At 38.7% G+C, this 27,040-nt stretch overlaps 1 protein-coding gene across 5 annotated transcripts in view; it reads right to left on the minus strand.

Moving 5' to 3' along the window:
* Positions 1-27,040, minus strand: part of LOC139763392 (uncharacterized) — a 228,827-nt gene that overhangs the window by 173,046 nt on the left and 28,741 nt on the right. For all 5 annotated transcript variants that reach the window (XM_071689436.1, XM_071689427.1, XM_071689409.1 and 2 more), the window contains exons 4-5: positions 25,407-25,482; positions 4,919-13,390 (exon numbers count right to left, since the gene is read on the minus strand). In XM_071689436.1, the coding sequence (XP_071545537.1) occupies positions 4,919-13,390; positions 25,407-25,482 (8,548 nt within the window). The remainder of the gene's footprint in view (positions 1-4,918; positions 13,391-25,406; positions 25,483-27,040) is intronic.

Consider the following 27,040-nt stretch of genomic DNA (forward strand, 5'->3'; position numbering starts at 1 on the left):
AAGAGGATATACATGCCAAAAGAGGGGGAGGCACCAAATTGAAGCTGGATGGATGGAGTGAAAAATATTTGAGTGGTTAGTGCCTGAACATGCAGGAAGGTGAAAGTTGTGCACAAGATCAAGTAAACTGGAACAATGTAGTATACAATGTGCAATGTATAATGAATCAGGGCATGGAAAGCAGCTGGAGGAAGCCAAGGGAAGGTCTGTGGGGTCTACTTGTGGATAGAGGGTTATGGTTTCAGTGCACTGCACATGACAGCAAGAGAAATTATGTGAGCAAATGCAGACTGTCTTCAGCTGATCCTGGCACTAACTCACTAATATGAGAAATGGCAGACAAGTATGAAAGAAGAAAACTAAAAAACAGCTAATATAAAGAAACACTAGCCCGGCTGGTGGTCAGACTGATGCACCCTCATGACCCTCCTCAGATGATGCCATCCACACATCACAAAATGTTTCTCAAAAATATTATGAAGAAGGTAGTACTGTGAGAATCATAATACAAAAAACTCATAGTGCAATATATTAGTGAAAATAGGGAGAAATTTTAAGTCATACAAAACAGTTAAAAAGTAATGTATACATCACTTGATGTTATTGGCTGGTTCTTTTTCTTCTAAAAAAAAAAAAAAAAAAAATCTAGCATTTTCTGTAAAGCCTTCAACGTCTTCTCACAGTGGATTCTTTCATAGCACCTGAAGTCAACTAAGATATTTCAGGCTACATTTGAACCGCATACTGTGCTTGGGTCATCATCAAACATATTAAAACCATGGTTAATGTAGTAAAATGCTCCAGCTAACCTCTTGCTAGTGAGGAAAAGCACTTCTTCAACCTCCCCCTCGTCTACCACCATTTCCACCTTACGTTCCTTCCTAAACCAAAGGCAATCTTCATTCAGGAGCTCTTCCTTATGTGATTCTAGTAATTCCTCCACATCACCCTCCTCAACCTAATCAACAGTGACTTTTTTCACAATTTCCACAGTGTGTGCATCAATTCTTGATACTTCAGTGTCAACATCAAAATCCCTAACAAACTGAGGGCAAAGCTTTTGCCATACTCTAGTCATACAATTGTTGGTGATTTCATTCCAGGCCTCACTGATGATCATGATGGCATACCTGATGGTGAAAGACTTTCTGAACTCTTACACAGACATCTGGTCATTCTCTGTAGCCTTCATAAGTTTTGCAAATGTTCTCCATAAATGTTGGACCTTAAAAGACATCATCCCTTGTTGCACTAGCTGGATTAGGGATGTATGGTTGGGAAGAAAAAAAAAAAAAACCATTATACTGATGTTCTCACAAAAGTCCTGTAACGAAGGTGGATGGCCAGGGGTATTAACAGAAAGGAGAATCTTTAACTCTATATTCTCCTTCTCACAGTACTCCTTCAGCTCTACATGGAGCTTTGCACAGAAAACTTTATCTGTTATTCACCTCTTTGGATCTGAATAATACCAGACAGGGAAACTTTGTCTTGAGAGTTCCCAGAATTCTTCTGCTGCAAAAACATCAGCAGAAGCAGCCTCAACAGTCATCTTGATGTTATGGTAACTATAGCATTTCTTAAAATTCACAAAACAACCAGAACTTGTTTGAAATGCTGCTCCTCCTTCTGCTGCCATCATTTATATTCCACGCCTTTGCCTATATCACAATGCTGCTCCTTCTTCTGCTGCCAAGTCAACATATATATTCCAGGCCTTTACCTGTATCACGAAAATGTTGACTGGAACATTTTCATGAGTCTGGAGCTCGACCAATGTGCTCAACATTCGTTCCATCCTCCCCATTATCAAACTTCGGGAATACAATGTCTCAGATGCACTGATTCATGTTCCACTTTTGGCTCTCTACTTGAACTTCTCTAAACTATCACAAATAGTCTATAAAGTAGATTATTAAGTCCAAGAGCATGCTAATATCATCTGCTCTCCATCTCTCTCATAACATTTGAGCACACACATATCAAACTCAATGGTGACGACCTTATGCTTCTTAGTACCACTGGTACCAGAACCTAAAAGTCCTAAAAATTGCTTTGATGGCATTATGCAAGGGGCAAAACATGCTGCATAAAATACTGTAGCACTACCCATGACTTTACACTACATCTACGTTTGCTGAGGACTGCAATACGTGAAGCAGCAAACACCCATACCAAGCTTACATGTGCTTCTTGTATGGGATAGGCAATGCCACACCATCATGCTGACAGCTTAATGATGATCGCATAAACCCATGTAAATCAAAAAAGAGGTGTAAATGGACCATGCATGTTATTCTATAAATGGCAAAATCAAACAAGTGTAAATCTACCAGTGCTACCACGGCTTATAAGTTTATGTTATTCATCAGTTTTGGGACATTTTTGTAGTTACACTTTTTCAGGCATTTGTTTATAGATGACTGCTTAATACTGCTGCTTACACCAAACAGTAAATACAATAACAACTTTGCTATTAAAAAGAGATTATACCAAGGTGATTACAGTCATAGTGTGTATGTTTAGAAGTTTAAATAATCATTGATGCTGATTTTGTTCTTACGGCTTTTTTACTTACTTTTGTTCATAAATCATTGCTCTATAATACTACAGGTACACAACCAAATTTCCTGGCAACTGATGGTTCAGCACCTCCTTTAGTCTGGACAAATTTATGTGAGGGAACTTGAAATTAACGCAACCACCAGACTAGATTACTGGGTGGCCATAGATGGCGTTGTGTGTACGGCGTGCTTATTTACATTCTTTACATTGCACTTATTGTTGGTGATACCGCAATTCTTACTCCTTAGACTGTTATCCCTACTTCTTAGTAGAAAAATAATTTGCCAACCGTGTGCCCACCCTGTAACAGCCTGAATATGTTAGCCTGCAGCTGGTGATGTTCAATTCCTGCTGTAGGTTTATCTCCCAGTCTACTATCATCTGCCCTTTGTCCAAGTCATTAACATATATCATTAAGATAATTGCCACCAAGCCTAACCAGCCTAACAAGCCTTGGTCAAACCATTCTGAGACTTGACCATTAATCAATACTCTCTAATTACCACCAGTCAACCATGCTTATAGCCTTCAACAAAGTATAACATCTATACCATATGATTAATTTTGTATTTCATCTTCAATGTAGGACTGTTTCCAATGCCTCCTGAAAATCTGAACAGATGACATATTCACTATGTCAGTTTTAAAAGAAATCAAACATACCTATAAGACATGAAAAATCACTGACAAAAAGCAGCAAACCATAAACAGAAATGGAGATTCTCTATGTGATTTACTTCTTCAAATGATGGTTCCAAAAGTTTGCCAGTGATTAACAAAGCCTAACTGGGCAACATTTTCAGAACAGAAACTTATCAACTTTATTGAATATTAGTGCTACAAATGCTAGTGGCTTAATTATGCCCTTTTTCTTTAATCTTCACAGTTCTTTGACAGACCTTGTCAAAATCTGCTAGCTTATTGACTTTAATTCTGTCAAATGCATTAAGTATACAACTCATTAACTTTGTAATTATGTGAGCAATGGGGCAAGAGCTGCATCTTCAAAGGTAAATTTTTTCATGCTTATTTTCCTACCTTTGTGAGGTATTGTCAGGAACAGATGACTGAGCCTCTGTTGTAAAATCCTTGCTATGCTCTAGGCATTAATTATTCATGTACAACTAACACAGAAGGGAATTTCCAGTCTCCTGCTTATGCCTCTCTTAGTTGCAATGTCCAACATGGAGATACATTCTCCTATATCCCTAAGGATAAAATACCATAAACCATTGCAATATACAGAAAAAAATTAAAAGCAAATATAACATATGAAATATGACAAAAGTAGAAGGCAGTCAGGTTGACCAACTAAAATAAGTTAGTGCTGGTTACCAAACAAAATAAAGTCTAATGCTGCCACAACATTGTGGTTGTGAATGATCATGGTGTTTTTAAGTACGCTATTTCTTGATGGTAAGTAAAAGCTAAAAAATTATATGAAATCCTTTGCCAGAAATTGTCAAAAAAAAAAAAAGTTGTCATTTTCCATGAAGAATGGACCAACTGACTAGTTAATGACATTCTTGTTTCCAGGATAAGCAAATCCTTTAAACTGCTTTTCCTTTCTAGCAGTATAAATTTCATACTGACTTCCAATCAGATGTTTTTTCTCATAAAAAGTCACTCAACTTATCCTTCATTGGTGGTTATTGTTCCTTTGAGTATCTTCCAAGCTATATTCTTGAAAATCAGGTAGTTCTGTATTTCAATGTTCAAAAATTTTGGCTTATTTCTAATTACTTTGAATGCTGCAGTGAACCTTATCCAAGTAATGTTCATTTTATTTTCTATTACTATATCACCCAAGCTTATCAAGAGCACCGTGACGATCACTAAAATTCACACCTAAAATAAGGTATTCCTATTTAAAATTTTCAAGTTCAATATTAAAAGCAATATTGAAACCAATTCAAATGTAATTTGTCAGTCATCTGTTGTACCAAACCTTTCCCCAAATATGACCCTACCAATGAGATCCCTTTCTCATGGAGTTGACTCAGTAATCTCCATGATCCCATTCCATCTGCTAGAAAATGAGTCTATTCAAGTGCATAACTGTTGTAATGGCTTTATCACATTTCTGCAATAATATTCCTAGCAAAATGATCATCATCATACTCCTATCTACTTTCCTCCGATACTCATGGCTGTAGATGATTTTTTGCGCTGTTTTCATAAATTAACACAATAAGTCTGCCCATTCTGTCCACTCACAAATGACTCCTCAAATATTTTCACTTACTATAACAATTCACACATGCAATAACACATCTATTACTCATCAATCAAAATAAGCATGTAAAACATGTTCCACTAAAATGTTAGAGAAATTGACAGATGTATATTTTACCTTAAAAGAATGTCGTGGTTCTAGGAGCTGGTGTGCAGGACGAATTCTTAACTTTGGCATTTTGGGTGGTTGTTGGTTTTGTGTAGATGCCTCTCGAAGAATTGACTGAATTGAATCTTGAAGTGAAGGTCCAATAGGTCCCACTGCATCAGTGTTTTTATCCTTGGAACTTCCTCCTGCCTGAGGATCATCTGTGGCTGTAATTTCCCCTCTCAAATCAGTATCTACATCCTCACATATTACTAAATTGTCAGAGTCACTGTCTTCTTCATGAGTATTACTGGAACTGATAAACTGACCATCAGGTGTGGCTTCTGTATGATGCTTCTTCTTAGCCTGCACCTGTTCCTTCGCTGCTACAATTAGTTTAGTTTTCTTTGCATCTTCCTCTAGCTTAGCAGAAAGTTTCCTAATAGTGTCCTGAAGAAAACCTCTGCCTGCTGCTAACATTTCATCATCCAATATCTCAGGAGGATCAACTGCACTCATGGTAGACTCACTATCACTTTCATCTGATTCATTATCCTCATTTGCAAGACTTCCTTGCAAGTCATCAGTAGCATCTCCAATAACGGTATCCTCCAATTTATCTGTAACTGATCTATGTTCATTTCCTATACTTTCCTTCTGTGTTTTTTCGTTTTTTTCATCTAAAAAATCCTGTGTATTTTCTTTTTCATTAAAAAATCTACCTTTTGCTTCACTTTTGTTCTTTACAGTAGACAACTGAGAGGTGGGAGATGATGATGACTCTTCTTGATTACTTACTTCCATGGATATTTCTCCTTTCTTTTCTTCCTCTGCCTCATCTAGTTTTTTACTAATCGAGTTCAGCAAAGACATTCTCTTCTGAGCTTCTTGAACAGACATTGTCGTATGAATATTTAAAGCTATTCTATCTACAAGTTGCTTTGCTTTCTCCTCCACTTCTCCTTTCTCATCCACTTCCTCTTCTCCTACAAAAACCTCAAGATCTGGACCCTTCTTGCCTTTCTTCTTTTTCTTTCCTTTGTACTTAGGACGAGGAACAGGGGTTCCTTCAGATTCAACAGATATTTTTCTAAGGTCAGAGTGCAATACAATATGCCTACTCATATTGGCTTTATGAATGTCTCCCTTTCCTCCATGACGATGTTGCACATGTTCCTCAGCAGCATCTAAACCAATCCTAACAAACATACAAATTTTACAGACATGGATATAAAGCCAACCATCTTCTTCAATCATTGAAGATATAAAAAAATTTTCAGGCTGTGTATGACAATCCTTATGATGTGCCTGCAGAAGGGCCATTTTATATGTGCGGTGACCACAGAGTTCACACCTGTAGCGATATTCTCCTGTATGACTAGAAACATGGTTATAAAAGTCATCTTTCCTTTCAGACATGTAGTTACAAAGACGACAATGGTATACACTGTAAGCTGCCTTAGGTTTATGTTCTAGGAAATGGTAAATTAAGTCAAAACGACTATTAGATATATAGTCACAATCTTTGCACGTTACGCTTTTCTCAAAATTCATGTTAGTTGGAATCCAGCTCAGGTCTATTGGAATACATTCATCCTTACTTATTTCTTTTGGAGGGCCAACATGATCTTTAATTACTGGAGGGAAGTCTTCCTTTTTGAACTCACATGGCAGTTCCCTTTCTGTGTGAAAGTTGACCAAATGATTAGCCAGGTGTCTACCCACATAATCACATAAGTCACACTGAAATAGATCCACCAACCCTCCATCATCCCATTCAACAATTTCTGCAGTTAAAGGCTCCACTATTGAGCCTCGAGTCACTCTTCGGCACTCAACTGATGCAAGAGATTTTCCTCTCTTTCCTTTTTTGGAAACCTGAGACTCTGGAGTTTTAAGTTCACGACCTTCACTAGACACAACAGATGCATCATCTACAAAACTACTAGTGCTCACCTTTCCAACACTGGCAGTATCATCACCATCATCCACATCCTCACTGGTTAATGTACTATCACCAATATCTCCATCTGTTTTGACAGACTGGGCAGTATCTAATTCGACACTGCCAAAATTTATGTCTGCCTTTGATTCTGTTACACTTTTTGTGCTACTTACTAAAGGGACTGTGTCTAATTTTTCTTTTTGGCTTTCAGTTGTATTCATAAAAACTCCTTTTTCTTCATCCCCTGTTTCAGTCCCTATTTCTAATGAATGAATATTATCTGAGTTTAAACTTTTAGTCTCTCTGGAAGATGGACCCTGACTTATGCTTGCTTTTACATCTAAAGATCCGTGCAAATCTACAGAGTCTACTCTAGGTAATGACTTTTTTTTTTGCTCTGTAATATCTATGCTCTCTTCCTCTTTTATGTTTACAGATGATACACCTTTGTCACTTTTAGTATCAATACTGCAAGCTTCTGCCTTTACCTCAACTGATTTTTCTGTTGATGACTTTGTAGAGTCAATATTTTCTTTAACTTTTTTTTCTTTGGACTTCCCAGGTAAAGCTTTAACTGAAATTTTTTCAGTTCCTTCTTCTACAATGACTTTTTTAGCTTTTCCTGGTATGGCTTCTGGTAATGATATTCCTACATTCTGTTTAAAATTTTCATCCGAGTCTTTCCCAATCACCTGAGATTTTGCAGGATCTCCAGGTTCTTCTTCCTGCTTAACAACTGGGTTGTCATTTGCAGTCTCCTTTCCTTTGCAGCTTACTTTAGGTTTATCAGTGACAGCAACTTCAGTATCACATTTTCTCTCCCCAGTTTCAATAACTATGTCTATCACTTCATCCAATTCTTTGTCAACTTCCTTGGCCTTTGGGTCAGCAATATCATCAGGTAATTTTTCCTCCTCCACAATTTGCAACTTTCCAGGTGACCAGTCATCACCTGAATCATCCTTTGGCTGGATAATGTTGTCATTCATTTGGTGACTTACATGTGGTGGACTTAACACACTAGCAAGTACAGATGCATTTGGCAGAGCATTACTAATAGTTGGATCTACATCCAGTAAACTCGGGGTAATCTGAGTTAGGTCAGGCATATCATCTGATAACACATCACTTTCAAATAAATCTAAGTGATGAGAACTATCTTCTCTACCCCTTAAAGTACCTTCACCATCCAAGCATAACTTTTTATTATCGGAAACTTTAGTTGGAGTTGTTAAAGCTCGCTTTGCTGCTTTTCTAGAATTTTTATTCTGGTACTCACCTGACGTACCAGCACTGTCAGATACATTATCTAGTTTTGCAGGATGAATACCAAAAAAATCTGTTTTTGCTTTCTTCATCTGCACTGTATGTGGGAGACTGGCAATTTTCCTTTTTTTACCTTTCCTTGAGGTTGGAGTACCAATGGCTACTTCTCTTTTCAGGGCACTGTGTAAATTTGTATTAACCGGAAGGAACATTTCCTCATCTGAATCATTCTCCTTACCTTGTTTACAGTACTTTTCAACTGATTCAGAAACAACACCTAAGTCCTGGTTTGCCTCCTTAACAACACTTTGTACTGCAATAACTTGAGTAACGGGCAAAACAGTCTCAGTACTCAAAGTCGGTAGAGGTTCTTTAATTTTCTGAGTACTAGTTACTGATGCAGATGGAGAGGTATCTGCAGTTTTTCGCCTTCCACCTCTCTTTTTCAATTTATCTTCATCAAATAAGGTAACTACAAGTTTATGTGGAACAGGAATTATCACTTTAAGCTTCTTTTTCTCAGAAATCAACTCCTCCAATTCCCCCTGAGTATGGCGGGTTAATTTTAATCCTATAGAAGGATGCAAGTTCAGTTCTGGTTTGTCCGAGGCTTTTTTGCCACGAACCTTTCTTACAGTAGTATCAGTCTTGGCTTGTGCTTTCTTCTTAACCTTAGTGGATCCTGTTGCCCTTTTCTTTGTTTTCTGTTTTCCAACATTACTTTTTCCTTTCTTTTGCTTCTTCTTTGTTTCTTTAGCTTTGACAGGCAAAAGCTGATCAAGAGGTTCTTCAGATACTTGTGAGCTTACTTCTGACTCTTCAGTTTCATCAATGTCTGACACTGCAGTTTCATCTATAACCATGTACCCCTCGTCATCATCATCATCTTCATCATCATCATCATCTTCATCATCATCATCTTTATCACTGGCAGTGCTAACTGCATCATTTCTAGTTTTACAAGCAGCTGATTTCTTTGCTTCATTCTCAGCCTCTGACTCAGAGTCAGAGTGAATAACAAGTTTCTTGAATTTTCTGTTCTTTTTATTTGTCGTTTTAATCTCAAGCAAATCATCATCTGATTCTGACAAATCTTTTCCAAAGACCTTAACGTCCTTATTGCTTTTTGAAAGAGTTTCACTTGGAGCACTTTTCTTTAAAGATGCTTCAGCCTTATTCTTGTTCTCATCATTACTTGAATCCTTTTGTGAAGTTACTTCTTTCTTAATCTTTGGAATCTTGAAGCTTAATATCCCACCTGATGATTTTGGTGGTACCTTAACCCCACACAATTCTGAATACTGAGTAGTATTTCCACCAACTTCACCAACTCCTTCATCAGGTTCTTGTTCCTTGCTATCAGATGAAGAAGGCTTTTCTACACTTGTCTGAGATGTTGCAGACACAGATTTGGGTGGTAATACCTGACTGGACTGTTCCTTTGGTCGAGGTTTGAAAAATGGGTTGCCGTTTCCTCTGGGTCGTTCAGGAATGCCCAACTGAGCTTCCCTATCACGGTTTAACTGCTCATAAGCATTCTTAGCCTGGCGAAGAATTCCCACTGTACATATCCTCAGTGTTACTGGATAGCCCCGTAAAATGTGACCATTCATTAATTCCAATGCTTCACGGGCACTTCCATGACTAGGAAAGTGTATGTAAGCTGTGCCCTTACACTGATATCGGCTATCTAATTCAATACACATATCTCGCAATATGTATTCTTGAAAAAAGTGATAAATGTGATTAGACGTAGTAAAAGGAGGCAAGCCTCTCATCATCAGGCATGTGAAGGTTTGTCCAATTAAGGACCCACTGGCTGACTGAGAAGGATGGGGATCCACTGCCCCTAAGGCTGAGTTAGGTGCTTGTGTAGGATTACTTCCAGGTATCGCAGGTACTTGCTGTGACTGCCAAACACTACCCGAGGGTCTATCAGCTCTAGGTGCTACACGCGGGTCTCTATACTGGGATCCTCCAATAGGTGGGTATATTCCAGTTTCTTGCCTAGGGTCCCTACTTCCTCTGCTGGAAAAATTACCAGAATCATGTCTTGGATCACGAACTGGTGTTCCTGTGACACCAATATATGTTGCAGTTTCATGCCTAGGATCCCTAATCTGGGGTCCAGATGTAACAGGATACTTTCCTGGCTCTTGTCTTGGATCTCTGTTTGAAGAGCTAGAAACACCATAAAATTTTCCAGGATCATCTCTTCCATCCCTAATTAAGCTACCAGAAAAACCTGTCGATTCCTGCCTTGGATCACGATTACTCTGGTGTCTAGGATCTCTGAAACTTGATAATCCACCTCCAGTCAAAGCTGAAGATAGTCTTGGATCTCGACTGCGTGATATACTCGAAACGGCCTCATTCTCTACAGGTTGCTCTTGAGGCTTAAGTCTTGGATCTCTTGGAACCTGTGTGGAGGCACTTTGATTAACTTGACGTGGGTCCCTTAAAGCTAGTGTTCCTTCTTCCACTTCATCAATTACCATATTTTCTGGTATAAGAATGTCAAGGACAGATGCAGATTCTTTACCCATCACATTTGTTTCTGACTTAGTAGAAAGAGTCTCTTTGATATTTGTTGTGCCAGAAGTATGAGTTGGGGACTTGACCTCTGGTACACTACTTGTTTGTCTCTTTAACTTATATCTTTCCATCTGGGTGGCAGCTACGCCCTGCTGACCAGGTTTAATTAATTCACCAGCCTGAAGTGCGATTCGTGAACGAATATTATCTAATCTGCTTACTAAATGTTTATGTCCATCTTTGTCTGGTAATTCATCTGGTCGTTTGTTTGCTGGATGTAACTGAGTGACAGAAGGGCTCTGAGGCGGATGTGGTTCAGGGGGTGGTGACTTTGGCAATGGAGGTTGAAATGAAGTTGACTGACGTGGCTGTGGCAATGAAGGCTGTTGTAATTTTGATAAAGAAGGTTGCTGTGGATTTGGCATTTGAGGCTGATGCAATTTTGTCACTGAAGGTTGACTGGATTTTGGCAATGAAGGTTGATGTGCCATTGGTAATGGGGGTGGATCTGACTTTGGTAATGGAGGCTGATGTGATGACTGTAAAGGAGAATGATGTGCCTTAGATACAGGAGGCTGATGTGACTTTGGTAATGAATGCTGATGCTGCTGAAGTCTCATATCTATGTCACTACTATGAGAATCAGTTGACCTTGTGGTGGAAGTGCCTTGAAACCATCCAGCTCCAGAGGTTACGGCATGTGTGCTTGAGCTACCTGACTGACTTAGAGGAATATGGCTGGCTGACTTGTCACATACTTGAACAGCAGTGACTTGCCTTTCAGGAAGAGGTATGCTTGAAACAGAACCAATTAAAGTACTTCCAGAGTCTAGTGTTCTTGGTGCATCATTTGCATGTGAAACATGATGACCAGAATGGTGACTCTGACTCTCCTGTGCTTTGCCCTGGTAACTGTGAGGTAGTGATATCATACTCTTTGGTATTTGCCGGAGATCAACATCCTTTTGACTTAGTGATGTGGATGGAGATGCTACATCGGTATGGTGTTGGGAATCTCTTGCTTCCATATCATGATTATTCCAAACTTCTTCAGGATCATATGGTTCATCTTCATCAGCTTTTGATTTTGGTGGACCTACAAAATCCTCATACCGGTAGGATGGGCCTTGCCCAGAGTTTGAAGTGCTTGGATGAGGTTTCTCATTTGCACGAATCTGAGCAAGAGCTTTCTTTATTGCTTCTAGATCGACACCTTTCTGTTGAAGATTCTCCAGAGGAATAGTCTTTATTGGTGTACTTTCTTCTGAAGAAACTGTTGGACTGAATGAAGCCTCCATATCAGGAGACTGAGGGGTATCTACAGAGCCAAAACCACAATTAGGAGACTGATCTGGAGACAAAGGTGTATCACGTGGGGTGCCTTGATCTTCCCTTGAGTTGGGGTTCTGTTGCACAGGAACTTGGTGGGAACTCCCTGAATGAGGACTACTAGTTTTCCAATGATGTGCCTGTTCCTTTGGGTCACTATTTCTGTTATGAGAATATTCCCTTCCCGTACTGGGATGTTGTGACACCCTTACAGGATTTTCATCAAGTTGAGATTTATGTCTCTGGTGATGATGGTCTCCTTTATCATCTACACTTTCAAGTGCAACCTGACCAGAACTTCTTTGACTGAAAAACTGGTCTCCTCTTGCTCGAACCTCATCTCTCCAGCCACGTGATCGAGATGCTGTTGATGTACTAGCATCCCCTTCTGGTGGTCTAGATGAATCTCCACATATCCCAAAAAGTCTTTGGAGTTTCTCTCTGGAGCTCTGGAATTTTTCCAAATTTGGATGAGCTACGTTTGCCATATCTCCAAAAAGATGTGGCATATTATGGCTGGTTGCTGATGGTGGCATAGGAAGATCAAGCAGGCTGTTCCTCTTTGAAGACATTTTACTATCCACCTGTCTTCTATCATGTTCATTTTGGCTATGTTGGCGTTCCATTCTGGGATAATCTCTATCTCTATTGCGATCAATGTGTCTCTCTTGAGAACTGTTTCCTCTAACAAAATCATGGCTCTTTTCTCTCTCCCTAGACCTGCTGCCCCTCTCTCTGTTTCTCTCATAGTCTTTCTCATTTGAGGTTCTAATCCTACTATCCCTTTCTGTTAATCTGTCACCTTCTTTAGATCTACTTAAATCATGGTCTCTTTTTCTTTCAAAATCTTTTGATCTACTCCTATCATATTCTCTTTCTCTACTTTTCTCCCCCCTACATTCTCTACTTCTTTCATTATGTCTTGCCTCACCTCGATCATGCTCTCTTCCCCGACTTCTCTCATAACTTCCTTCCCTTGACATTTCAATTCCTCTCTCCTTTGTTCTTTCATTTTGTCCCAACTCTTGTTTTTCTCCCTCTCTACCTCTCGACTCTCTCGTGTTCTTCCAATCAGATGATCCAGGTTTAGATGTTAATGATGGTCGGTGTGATTGTCCTGTGCTAATTCCATGTCCAGGTGAATTTTGACCCTCACCCCTAGGTCCCATCACACCATGTGAAAAGCTAAAACTATGTCCAGATCCAGCATTAGATTTAGAACTAGCCCCATGCACACTATGACTTGTCCCTTTTCCAGTATAGCTTGTTCCTGATACAGAATGACCTGATTCAGGTCCAGAACGACTTGATTCAGGTCCAGAGTGACTCTGTTCATGACCAGAGAGGCTTGGTTCAGGTCCAGTGTGACTTGATTCAGGACCTAAGCGGTTGATCTCCAGTCTAGGACTAGATCCTGCTACAGGTTTCTGTAACAAAGCAAAATATATATTTCATTGAGCAAGCATAACTTTCACATCAACATTTTTAAATGTATGGTTAAAAAGTACTATCAGTGCAAGGAAAATACATTTGTTGCATTCTTGCTTAAAACTCATGATATGGCAAGGAACACTGCTTTACTAATTTCCTAATGGTAAAGACAATTTTTTTTCTACCCTTTACTCTTCATGGGTGGCAAACTCCCAGTTAAGAAGGCAATCCTTAGTTTTGGATATAGCAAAGCAGAGTGTCCTGCCTAGCACACACAGCAAATGACACCTGTCGAATCTGGCCAACCTACTGATTAAACCTAAAACTCTTTGAATGATAATTTAGGGAGTTACCACAGCACAGTGATTCCCCTAAACTATTCAGGGTCTTTCTTCAATGGACACTATCACTATTAGGTTTGACAGAGAAGAAACTATTGAAAATAGTAGGTAGAGAGGTGCAGTTTCTGGGGCTTGTCAACAAACTCAGAACATGTCAACCGATATACAGGGAAAGGATCCTGGGGGCAATGAAACTTTAAGTACCCAGGGCTTTGAATGAGGCTGTAGGTAAAATAATATGCACTGTTAGAGGCAAAACAATCAGAGAAAATTTATGGTTTGGTAGATGAAAAGTTTAGAAAAGTGCAGAGCATACAAGGTCACAGCTTGTTAGCAAAAATGGAAACTATACAGACAGCCAAAAGCACAGAGGCTGCTATATCAAAACTGATGAACTTAACATTAAGTTGGATGACACCTAAATTACAAAGATTAGTTAACCAGGAGACTTGTGGTATAAATCTTCAATTATTTTTAAAGAGAATGACAAACATACACCTGAGAGACAAGATGTCAATTAAAGGGCTACTAGAGGCAACAGAATTAGTAAATACAATTTCTGTGATAGAGGAAATAATAAAAGGTCATAATCAAGACATAAAAGGATGACCAATTATAGTTACATCTGATTTTGAGTTATCTAGCCAGGAGGTACTTGGGCTGGCTAGGGGAAGTTAGAAACAAATAAGAATTAGAACATATAAGGATGTGAAATATATGAGGCTAATATGTGGTGTTAAGAGGGTAGACCAAGTAAGAAATGACAGAGTAAGAGATAGGTGCAGAAATAAAGAAAGCATGGTTGAGAGAGCTAAGGTGTAATAAAAAGGTTTAAACATATGATGAGAATGAGAGAAGAAAGGCTGACAAAAAGGATATAAATGTCAAAATGGAAGAGATAAGGAGAAGGGGGAGAATGAATGGGAGAAGGATGTATCAACTGAATAAGGTCTTGATTGTTTGGGGCCTGAACATGCAGAAGGGTGAAAGGCATGCACAGGATAAAGTGAACGGGAGCAATGCAATGTGGTCACGGAGAGACAGGCTGCCAACATAGTGACCCTGGGCATACAACGGAGTGACAGGCTGCCAACATAGTGAACCTGGGCACACAAAGCAGGCAAGGGGAACCACATAGAGGCCTATGGGGCCTATTTGTGGATAAAGTGCTGTGGTCTCACTGCATTACATATGACAGCTACAGAATGAATTTGAGCAAATAAAGATTTTTTTCTATATTTGTTCCTGGCGTTTCCTCACTAACACATGAAATGGCGAACAAGTACAAAAAAATATCTAGACTTTTTTTTATATTTGTTTATCATTATTTTCCTCTCTGAGTATTATGATAGAAATCATTCTTATTCTTTAATTCCATTGTATCATCATTCAATCATCAATTCTAAATCATTATGTACCTAACAATGATATTATGGAAATAATCTTGTTCTTAGATTATACTGTCTCTTATTCATAAGCCTCTTAGAATCAAGTGTGTTTGCATTAGACTGGGAGAGGCAAAATGGACATGTTGCTGGAGGACCCAGGTGGCAACATGGGTAAATATACACATACACAGATCATGATACCAAAACATCATTAGATATTTCAACATAAATTTCCATTTACTGTCATAAACTAAACATATGTAAGAATCATATAGATTATAAAATGGTTCATTATGTGATATATTAGAACAAGTACTGCAGTCAATGACTTGAAATGCAGGGCTGAAAACAAACTAATGATAAAATCAACAGGATGGAAGTGCCTGTCATACCTCTGAAGAGGCACTCTGATGCTTTATACACTCTACAAAGAATGTTTGTGGCTTAAGCGTACTTGTATAAGTTCCTTTTTTTTGTAATTAAAAGACGATTTAAATATTAATCAAAGATCTAATAATTTAACCAGTTATTTCCTGAACTTTCGAGTTTTCATGATAGGGAAGAGGTTAAGCAAGCTCAAAAGTTGGTCTGGTATATGGCAAGCACCTTGTGGGTTGACCCTCTACATTACTTGTAAGCAGAACACTACCACAGGAGATATATAAACGAGACAAACTGTCAGCAGGAACATATCAGAACAGCATACATGTACATGGACGAGAAAATGTTTTGCAGGTCACTGAAAATATGTATGACACCAAAACTAGAATGTATTTTTATGTTTGGTCCCTCCACTTAAAGAAGAGAACTTATATAAAATACTGAAGAGGGCAACAAAGATTCCTTATCATGGAGAAAAGAAGAGCAAGAGCAAACTTGATGACAATTTTTGAGTTTCTAAAACAGTATAATAATATTGAGTGCAACAATTCTTCAAAAGCTGCAAAGACACCGCAGAGAAGCAATAACATTAAATCAAACAAACAGTACTGTAAAAGATGTAAATAAGTTCTTTTATAGTATAAGAGCAGTGGATACAAGGAATAAAGTAAGTGATGAAATTGTGAATACTTACAGAATAAAAAGGATTAAAATCTGCATGATGTTAATGTAATATCAACAAAGGGTGCCCAACATGTATATAGATCCCACTTGTACAGGACAAAATAATTAGCTAAGTATAGGATAATTAGCTAAGAAGTACCTGATTTTAAATTGTACCACTATGGATATGCAAAATTTTTAAACCTTTAGAAATAAAAAAATAAATAATAAATTTAGGTGCTTAAAGAGTGAAGCCCATCAAACATCCATCAACATGACAAAAACAGATGCATATGCATACTTCACTCAGCTTTGCATGGGCTTACTTTAAGTTCAATCTTGCATGATTTCATCTTTCAGTACCAAAATTCACAATGGAGTTGTGGTTTATACAAACTTGGATGAAATTGTCAATGTCCTGGCTTCAAATAATTCCAATTCAAAAACTTGTGCCAATGAAGTCTAAGTGTGGGTGAATTTTGTTGACATCTTTCATTCACAAGTACTTCACCTTCAATTACATATTTTTCCTTGTTCATTCATCGTCTTTTCTGATAAGGTTCTCTGAAGTGTCATGATGTCAATGTATAACCTATTCACTGCAGCCAGGTAACATAGGTCCCAGCAATTTTTTTCTGTTAACCATAGCTGGGAGTATATGTTAAGAATTTTTGAATTGCCCACCTCAGCCTCAAGGCAAAAATTTATGGTCTCTAATACTTGTGATGGCATCCCATGCATTGTTACTAGGTACTACAACCTTAAATTTCTCCAAACAATAATCAGGGTATGTAATAATTTGTAAAGCATTCCTACAAAATAAAATATAGGTATGTTAGGAATAAAAATGCTAACCAACTATATGTTTGTACAGATGAAAACATTTCCAAAAATACTATTCATCTCACTAAATAAGCTTGGCAGTACTCCTTGGGTACATTATATGCCAAGCTATAGAGCAGCAAAGTTAAAGGGCACACAGCACACATATAAAATATTCCATCAGTGTAGATGTAAATAATTCTATCTAGGTAATCATGCTCGTTTACTGTAATAACAAACTTGTAAAAGATATTCTTTGAAATCATATGATAATATCCTGCACACACAGAGTACACTGGATATTAGAACTGCCTGAATGAAGGGGTTAGTTACTGTTCCTATTCACACAAAGTCACAAATGAATCAGATCACAACATTCTGAATCGAGGAGGAAATTCAATCCTTATGTACATGTGCAAGCACAATAAAAGTTTGCACTTCTCCTTATATGTCACCTGTCATTTTGTATTGTGCATACCACATGCATTTTGTGAAGACATGTTACATGTTGACAAACACAGCATGGAACCGCACCATAATATGGCAAGTTTATCATTAAAACTAAAATTTCTAAATATAATACTATTATGTTCTTTTCATCTTTTTAAAGTGCACCCATTTTTGCTACAAAAAATCCAAAAATTCATTCTAAAAAGACTGCTCTTTATCTAATGCAAGTAACACCAGGAACAGAATACACTGGACTACAAAGCTCTCCTCTTCTTCTGAATGCTATTCGACCTTATAATTCTACTTGGGATGACTACAAAGCTGTTTTAAGAAGAAAAAGTATGCTATTATAAGAAAATGCACTAATCTGACTTCTACATCTGATACATCTTTCTGGCCCTTAATCAAAAGCATTACCAACTTCTAAAATTCAAACAATCCTCCTCTTTTCAGACCAAATAAATCAGTGACTAACTCTCCAACTTAAACAACAGACCTTTTTGACATCTTTAATTCTACTTCAGATGATTCCACATCAAGTCCTCCACCATCCATACCTCCTCCTACTGATTCTATGCCCTCTTGTATATCTTTTTTATATACAGTATTCTAAATTCTCTCCCAGCTAGAGTTGATAGAGATGCTCTGTGGAAGGTATTAAGAATATATGGTGTGGGAGGCAAGTTGTTAGAAGCAGTGAAAAGTTTTTATCGAGGATGTAAGGCATGTGTACGTGTAGGAAGAGAGGAAAGTGATTGGTTCTCAGTGAATATAGGTTTGCGGCAGGGGTGTGTGATGTCTCCATGGTTGTTTAATTTGTTTATGGATGGGGTTGTTAGGGAGGTGAATGCAAGAGTTTTGGAAAGAGAGGCAAGTATGAAGTCTGTTGGGGATGAGAGAGCTTGGGAAGTGAGTCAGTTGTTGTTCGCTGATGATACAGTACTGGTGGCTGATTCATGTGAGAAACTGCAGAAGCTGGTGACTGAGTTTGGTAAAGTGTGTGAAAGAAGAAAGTTAAGAGTAAAAGTGAATAAGAGCAAGGTTATTAGGTACAGTAGGGTTGAGGGTCAAGTCAATTGGGAGGTAAGTTTGAATGGAGAAAAACTGGAGGAAGTAAAGTGTTTTAGATATCTGGGAGTGGATCTGGCAGCGGATGGAACAATGGAAGCGAAAGTGGATCATAGGGTGGGGGAGGGGGCGAAAATTCTGGGAGCCTTGAAGAATGTGTGGAAGTCGAGAACATTATCTCGGAAAGCAAAAATGGGTATGTTTGAAGGTATAGTGGTTCCAACAATGTTGTATGGGTGCGAGGCGTGGGCTATGGATAGAGTTGTGTGCAGGAGGATGGATGTGCTGGAAATGAGATGTTTGAGGACAATGTGTGGTGTGAGGTGGTTTGATCGAGTAAGTAACGTAAGGGTAAGAGAGATGTATGGAAATAAAAAGAGCGTGGTTGAGAGAGCAGAAGAGGGTGTTTTGAAATGGTTTGGGCACATGGAGAGAATGAGTGAGGAAAGATTGACCAAGAGGATATATGTGTCGGAGGTGGAGGGAACGAGGAGAAGTGGGAGACCAAATTGGAGGTGGAAAGATGGAGTGAAAAAGATTTTGTGTGATTGGGGCCTGAACATGCAAGAGGGTGAAAGGAGGGCAAGGAATAGAGTGAATTGGATCGATGTGGTATACCGGGGTTGACGTGCTGTCAGTGGATTGAATCAGGGCATGTGAAGCGTCTGGGGTAAACCATGGAAAGCTGTGTAGGTATGTATATTTGCGTGTGTGGACGTATGTATATACATGTGTATGGGGGTGGGTTGGGCCATTTCTTTCATCTGTTTCCTTGCGCTACCTCGCAAACGCGGGAGACAGCGACAAAGCAAAAAAAAAATATATATATATATTTTTTTTTTTTTTTTTTTTTTTTTTTTATACACACGTCCACACACGCAAATATACATACCTACACAGCTTTCCATGGTTTACCCCAGACGCTTCACATGCCTTGATTCAATCCACTGACAGCACGTCAACCCCTGTATACCACATGACTCCAATTCACTCTATTCCTTGCCCTCCTTTCACCCTCCTGCATGTTCAGGCCCCGATCACACAAAATCTTTTTCACTCCATCTTTCCACCTCCAATTTGGTCTCCCTCTTCTCCTCGTTCCCTCCACCTCCGACACATATATCCTCTTGGTCAATCTCTCCTCACTCATTCTCTCCATGTGCCCAAACCATTTCAAAACACCCTCTTCTGCTCTCTCAACCACGCTCTTTTTATTTCCACACATCTCTCTTACCCTTACGTTACTTACTCGATCAAACCACCTCACACCACACATTGTCCTCAAACATCTCATTTCCAGCACATCCATCCTCCTGCGCACATCTCTATCCATAGCCCACGCCTCGCAACCATACAACATTGTTGGAACCACTATTCCCTCAAACATACCCATTTTTGCTTTCCGAGATATAGGGTGTTTTGGTCGAGGTGGTGTACAAAGTGAGAGGGTTAGGGAAAATGATTTGGTAAACAGAGAAGAGGTAGTAAAAGCTTTGCGGAAGATGAAAGCCGGCAAGGCAGCAGGTTTGGATGGTATTGCAGTGGAATTTATTAAAAAAGGGGGTGACTGTATTGTTGACTGGTTGGTAAGGTTATTTAATGTATGTATGACTCATGGTGAGGTGCCTGAGGATTGGCGGAATGCGTGCATAGTGCCATTGTACAAAGGCAAAGGGGATAAGAGTGAGTGCTCAAATTACAGAGGTATAAGTTTGTTGAGTATTCCTGGTAAATTATATGGGAGGGTATTGATTGAGAGGGTGAAGGCATATACAGAGCATCAGATTGGGGAAGAGCAGTGCGGTTTCAGAAGTGGTAGAGGATGTGTGGATCAGGTGTTTGCTTTGAAGAATGTATGTGAGAAATACTTAGAAAAGCAAATGGATTTGTATGTAGCATTTATGGATCTGGAGAAGGCATATGATAGAGTTGATAGAGATGCTCTGTGGAAGGTATTAAGAATATATGGTGTTGGAGGCAAGTTGTTAGAAGCAGTGAAAAGTTTTTATCGAGGATGTAAGGCATGTGTACGTGTAGGAAGAGAGGAAAGTGATTGGTTCTCAGTGAATGTAGGTTTGCGGCAGGGGTGTGTGATGTCTCCATGGTTGTTTAATTTGTTTATGGATGGGGTTGTAAGGGAGGTAAATGCAAGAGTCCTGGAAAGAGGGGCAAGTATGAAGTCTGTTGGGGATGAGAGAGCTTGGGAAGTGAGTCAGTTGTTGTTCGCTGATGATACAGCGCTGGTGGCTGATTCATGTGAGAAACTGCAGAAGCTGGTGACTGAGTTTGGTAAAGTGTGTGGAAGAAGAAAGTTGAGAGTAAATGTGAATAAGAGCAAGGTTATTAGGTACAGTAGGGGTGAGGGTCAAGTCAATTGGGAGGTGAGTTTGAATGGAGAAAAACTGGAGGAAGTGAAGTGTTTTAGATATCTGGGAGTGGATCTGTCAGCGGATGGAACCATGGAAGCGGAAGTGGATCATAGGGTGGGGGAGGGGGCGAAAATTTTGGGAGCCTTGAAAAATGTGTGGAAGTCGAGAACATTATCTCGGATATATATATATATATTTTTTTTTTTTTTTTTTATACCTCGTCGCTGTCTCCCGCGTTTGCGAGGTAGCGCAAGGAAACAGACGAAAGAAATGGCCCAACCCCCCCCCATACACATGTACATACACACGTCCACACACGCAAATATACATACCTACACAGCTTTCCATGGTTTACCCCGGACGCTTCACATGCCTTGATTCAATCCACTGACAGCACGTCAACCCCTGTATACCACATCGCTCCAATTCACTCTATTCCTTGCCCTCCTTTCACCCTCCTGCATGTTCAGGCCCCGATCACACAAAATCCTTTTCACTCCATATATATAGACCATATGCAGAGGGGAAGTAAAATGCTCAGGGGAACAGCCACACCGACGGAGTGATCAGGAGATACTGACAACGCACCACAGGCTACTTGGCTCGGACAGCATTGCCATTTCCAGACTTTTCTGCTGCCGATGATATAATTATCAATGTTTGTAAGCAATATGTGGTAAATTCCTACCGTATGTGTTTTATGCATAATAATATACATTCAATTCCTACGAAAATTTTCATAAACATCAGACATCATATAGCCTACAGTAAAGGAGGAAAATGTGGAAATTTGACATATGCTATGTGATCATATTTCCAGGGCTAACATCGTAGAATCTGCATTAAAGAATACTGAGAAACACAATTTTAACTATTCTTTAATCATCCCTGCAGAAGACTGGAAGAAAAGTATATACAATACAAGACTAGTGGAAGATGAGCATAGCAGGAAAGACAGAGCATTTGATCATCTAACAGAAAATTTTGTGATAACCCTTGACGATGACTGCAGTGAATCATACAATGCTGAATGAGGCAATCACATTTTATGCATATACAGTAAACTTGATAACTGATTTCCCCAATTTCCTTTATTACTCTTGTAGTGATATGATTTTTGATAAGCAAAGGTGGAACTGGCTATCATCTCAATGGGTGCCCGTCTGCCACCATGATTAGACCTAGACTCTCCAAGTGACAATAAAATATTCTATACTGGTGAAGCCATGAAGGTACAAGTCTATGACTAGACTCAAACTGTGAAGGTTGTAGCTCTTGTAGTGTTACAGAATAAGAGATAAATTTCATTGGTTACCTGTCTCGAGAGTGGGCTTTGAGCTCGTATGAGTCACTTAACCTATCAAAAAAAAAGTGGTAGTACCAGTAAGTCTAAACCACTTCAAAACACATGGTAGCCTATAATATGATGGTCATACAATCAATGGCTACTTATAAAGTTATATATTATAGGGAATTGTAGATTAAGGTAAGAATGCTGAGTTTGTGCTCATAAGGTAGGCTACTTAACCAACAGAAACTCTTCTCACACCTACAAGCACATTATCAAATACATAATCCACCAACTAAGTATCTTCAATTTTAAGTGCTGCATTGTGATATGCTACAGAGAGCTTTAGTGTTCTACTACTCACTATCAAGCAATTTGATGCAAATGATCAAAAATCTCAGCCAGTGATGGTCAAAGAATAGTTAAATTTCTTTCACAGTATTCTTTAATGCAGATTCTACGATACTGGCAATATATAGCTAGTGTCAAATTTCCATATTTTTCCCCTTCTTTAGAGAAAATGGGCTACAAAATAACCAATGTTCACAAAACTTTTCTTGGGAATTAGACATGACAATGCTTACTATTATGCATAAAACACAAACATTAGCACTTCACCATGTATTGCTTGCAAACATAAGATACTTACATTATAGGCAGCAGAAAAGTCCAGAAATAGCAATGCTGTCCAAACCAAGTAGCCTGTGGTGCACTGTCAGTAACAGCTGATCACTCCATCTGTGTGGCTGTTCCCCTCAGCATCTTACCTACGCTCCACATATGGTTTATATATAGAGTTTTATCAGTTACATAACGACAAGGGATATATCTAGGCTATCGCTACCTCACAAACGCGGGAGACAGCGACAAAGCAAAATAAAAAATAAAATAATCTAGGCTATATAAACTGTAGTTTACTGCCTATTGTCCCCTATGTTTAGCGTCAATTTGTTTCTATTTAGTTTATATTTGCTACAAAACTAAGAAATAATGATAAGGCTTCATTCAAAAATGATGCTGTCCTTGACTTTGACTGTTTGTGATACACATATAAAATTTTTACCATCTTCTCTAAGTGCTAATGCCATAAAATAATTCAAATTTTTTTACCAGATTTTTAACATCATTATACAGAACAGGTTTAATCATAAACTGGGAACACACTTAATGTGAATAAGTGGATAGCAACACGAACCATGTATATACCTTGTATATGAACCAATCAGCTACCTCAGCTATGTAAGAGGGGTGTGGCTTCTAGGCCAATTTAGCATATGGTGACTAAAAAAGCTGTATTTGGCTTACAAAAGACAATGTACACTGTCTTTTTAATATCTTCACATCATGTCAATTCACTAACACAATATTCTTAATTTTTTCTTTATAAATGCTTGCATTTCCCACGTGGGTGAGGTAATGTCAAGAACAGATGACTGAGCCTTAAGAGGGAAAAATCCTCATTTGGCTTCTTGCTCTATTCCTTATCTTGTTAAGTATTACTAGAAGGGAGGGCTTCCAGCCACCCACTCCCATCCCTCTTAGTCGCCTTCTATGACATGCTGGGAACATGTGGCCAGTATTCTTTCTCCCCTACCCCAAAAGATTTTCTTAGCATAATTTTCTTACAACGTATAAATCATACTTGAATATTCATACTTTCACATACACTATATTCTTTATCATCAACATATCTTAATTCCTATACATGTGCATTACTTAAAAAAAGGCAAAATGTTGACAAGTCATAAAGGCACACATAATGTACACCACATTATAATGTAAAAGCCACCTTAGGAATATTCACACTTATTCATTTTCATTTTCTGTTGAAATTCCTTGGCCTTTGTAGTGATCTCTGGCTTGGTCAGGAAGTATCAAACAACTGTCCTTGTCGGCACCACTCATAAACAGCGAAAGGAGTGTTTTCTCCTGTAGACTGATTAGCATAACACAAATAATTTAGTTTTTAATTTTGACATATTGTATAATGTTCATAAACCTATTCCATAAAACTGATATTGACACTAATTTCACTGCCCTCCAGTAGATCTGTAAGTTTGATTTTTTTGTAGTTAATGCAAGATACTTCCTTTTGCTGTTGGAAGAGCAAAAATCATTAGAAGCCCTAAAATAACTAAGAAAAAGTATGCTTGGGGTCCAAAATCACAAGCACATGCTGACCTCAAAAGACACAAAAAGTCACAGTGACTACCTTACCATATTCCTCTGACTCCTACCAGACATGCTGATTAGTCTTATCATATGACATGCAAACACAATCTCTACACACACATTTTAAATGTAAATATTACTTAGTTTTCACATCTTGAATGTTTCTGATACAAAGGGAATATTTTTTGTGAATAATGTTGCCTTGTTGATTTGTAAATAGTAAAGCATGCACTGTATTATGAAGTAAAATGGAAAACCCATTTAAGTACTTGCATGAGCCTCATAAGTCATTACTTACACACTAATGAATTTCCCATTTTCAGTTGAAGTGCCTAATAAACCTGCACCTACAACTTCATTATACATGTTTACTTTGATTCAGAGTGCATAACTAAACAGCAAAGGAAAAATGGAGAAAGAGAAAGATGCTTCAATACAACATGCTGAAGTAGCCATAGGATTTTTTGTTGATGGTTTTCATAAAATACAAGCATATCTTAAAACTTATAACAAAACCACATACAAGTTCAACAATATCATCAATCATATCAGAGATATCAAAGAGAGAGTGAGAAACAGAGCATGATATTATAATGCACATCAACCAAGCTGTCAATTCCCTTAACCATCACTCTGAACTCAGCCACTGGCCTTGACCTGGTCAGGGCTCTTAAATACAACATGAGAAAACAATATGTATATTCAGGGATAAAACTTCTCCAAATACTATCAGCATCCATTAGAAACATACTAACTTTCACGTGAAAAAATCAATAAGGGGCTAAGTTCATGTTGCAGGCTGCAACCTCTTATTAAGATATGAAATGTTTTAATCATTACATGTGGGTTTTGCGCTCGTGCTTATGGACTGGGAAGAGGAACTAGCTTATGAAATTTCAGTATATGAAATTAGGTTTACTTTGCAAAAAACTCACTTTGCAATAACTTTTACATGGAACACATACAAGGAAATATAAGGAAAAAGAACTTATAACCACTGTAAAATATGGAAAGAACTGAATTCAGTAAAAAATAAAACTGATATAGATCAACAAGCAGAGGCTACTTACCCCTTGTGCTTTTTGGACTTTTTCATGCATGCTGCGAATAACAGCCTCCATCTTCTCTAGCATTTCCATTCTTGGCCTTGAAAAAATACATAATACATGTATGTACATTTACCAATGTATACAACCTCATATATATTTTATCTATTTATCATACTTTGTCACTGTCTCCCATGTTAGCGAGGTAGTGCAAGGAAACAGACGAAAGAATGGCCCAACCCACCCACATACACAAGTATATACATGCATGTCCACACACACACACATATACACACCTATACATTTTAACGTATTCATATACATACATACACAGACATATACGTATATACACACGTACATAATTCATACTTGCTACCTTTATTCATTCCCGTCGCCATCCCGCCACACATGAAATAGCATCCCCCTACTCCCACTAGGTAGTGCTAAGAAAAGACATAAGGTCACATTCGTTCACACTCAGTCTCTAGCTGTCATGTGTAATGCACCAAAACCACAGCTCCCTTTCCACATTTTGGCCCCATGAAACTTTCCATGGTTTACCCCAGATGCTTCGCATGCCCTGGTTCAATCCACTGACAGCACATTGACCCCAGTATACCACACTGTTCCAATTCACTCTTTTCCTTGCACGCCTTTCACCCTCCTGTATGTTCAGGTCCCAATCGCTCAAAATCTTTTTCACTCCATCCTTCCACCTCCAATTTGGTCTCCCACTTCTCATTCCCTCCACCTCAGACATATACATCCTCTTTGTCAATCTTTCCTCACTCATTCTCTCCAGGCGACCAAACCATTTCAATACACCCTCTTCTGCTCTCTCAACCACTCTTTATTACCACACATCTCTCACCCTTTCATTACTAACACGGTCAAACCACCTCACACCACATATTGTCCTCAAACATCTCATTTCCAACACATCCACCCTCCTCCGCACAACCCTATCTATAGCCCATGCCTCACAACCATAAAACATTGTTGGAACCACTATTCCTTCAAACATACCCATTTTTGCTATCCGAGATAACGTTCTCGCCTTCCACACATTCTCCAACGCTCCCAAAACCTTCGCCCCTTCCCCAACCTGTGACTCACTTCCACTTCCATGGTTCCATCCGCTGCCAAATCCACTCCCAGATATCTAAAACACTTCACTTCCTACAGTTTTTCTCTATTCAAATTCACCTCCCAATTTACTTGTCCCTCTACCCTACTGAACCTGATAACCTTGCTCTTATTCACTTTTACTCTCAGCTTTCTTCTTTCACACACTTTACCAAACTCAGTCACCAGCTTCTGCAGTTTCTCACACGAATCAATCACCAGTGCTATATCATCAGTGAACAACAACTGACACTTCCCAAGCCCTCTCATCCACAAGATACTGCATACTTGCCCCTCTCTCCAAAACTCTTGCATTCACCTCCCAAACCACCCCATCCATAAACAAATTAAACAACCATGGAGACATCAACCATCCTCACCGCAAACTGACATTCACTGGGAACTAATCACTTTCCTCTCTTCCTACTCGTACAAATGCCTTACATTCTCAATAAAAACTTTTCACTGCTTCTAGCAACTTACCTCCCACACCATATACTCTTAAAACCTTCAAGAAAGCATCTCTATCAACC

Source organism: Panulirus ornatus, chromosome 3, assembly GCF_036320965.1.
Source record: "Panulirus ornatus isolate Po-2019 chromosome 3, ASM3632096v1, whole genome shotgun sequence".
Lineage (NCBI taxonomy): Eukaryota > Metazoa > Arthropoda > Malacostraca > Decapoda > Palinuridae > Panulirus > Panulirus ornatus.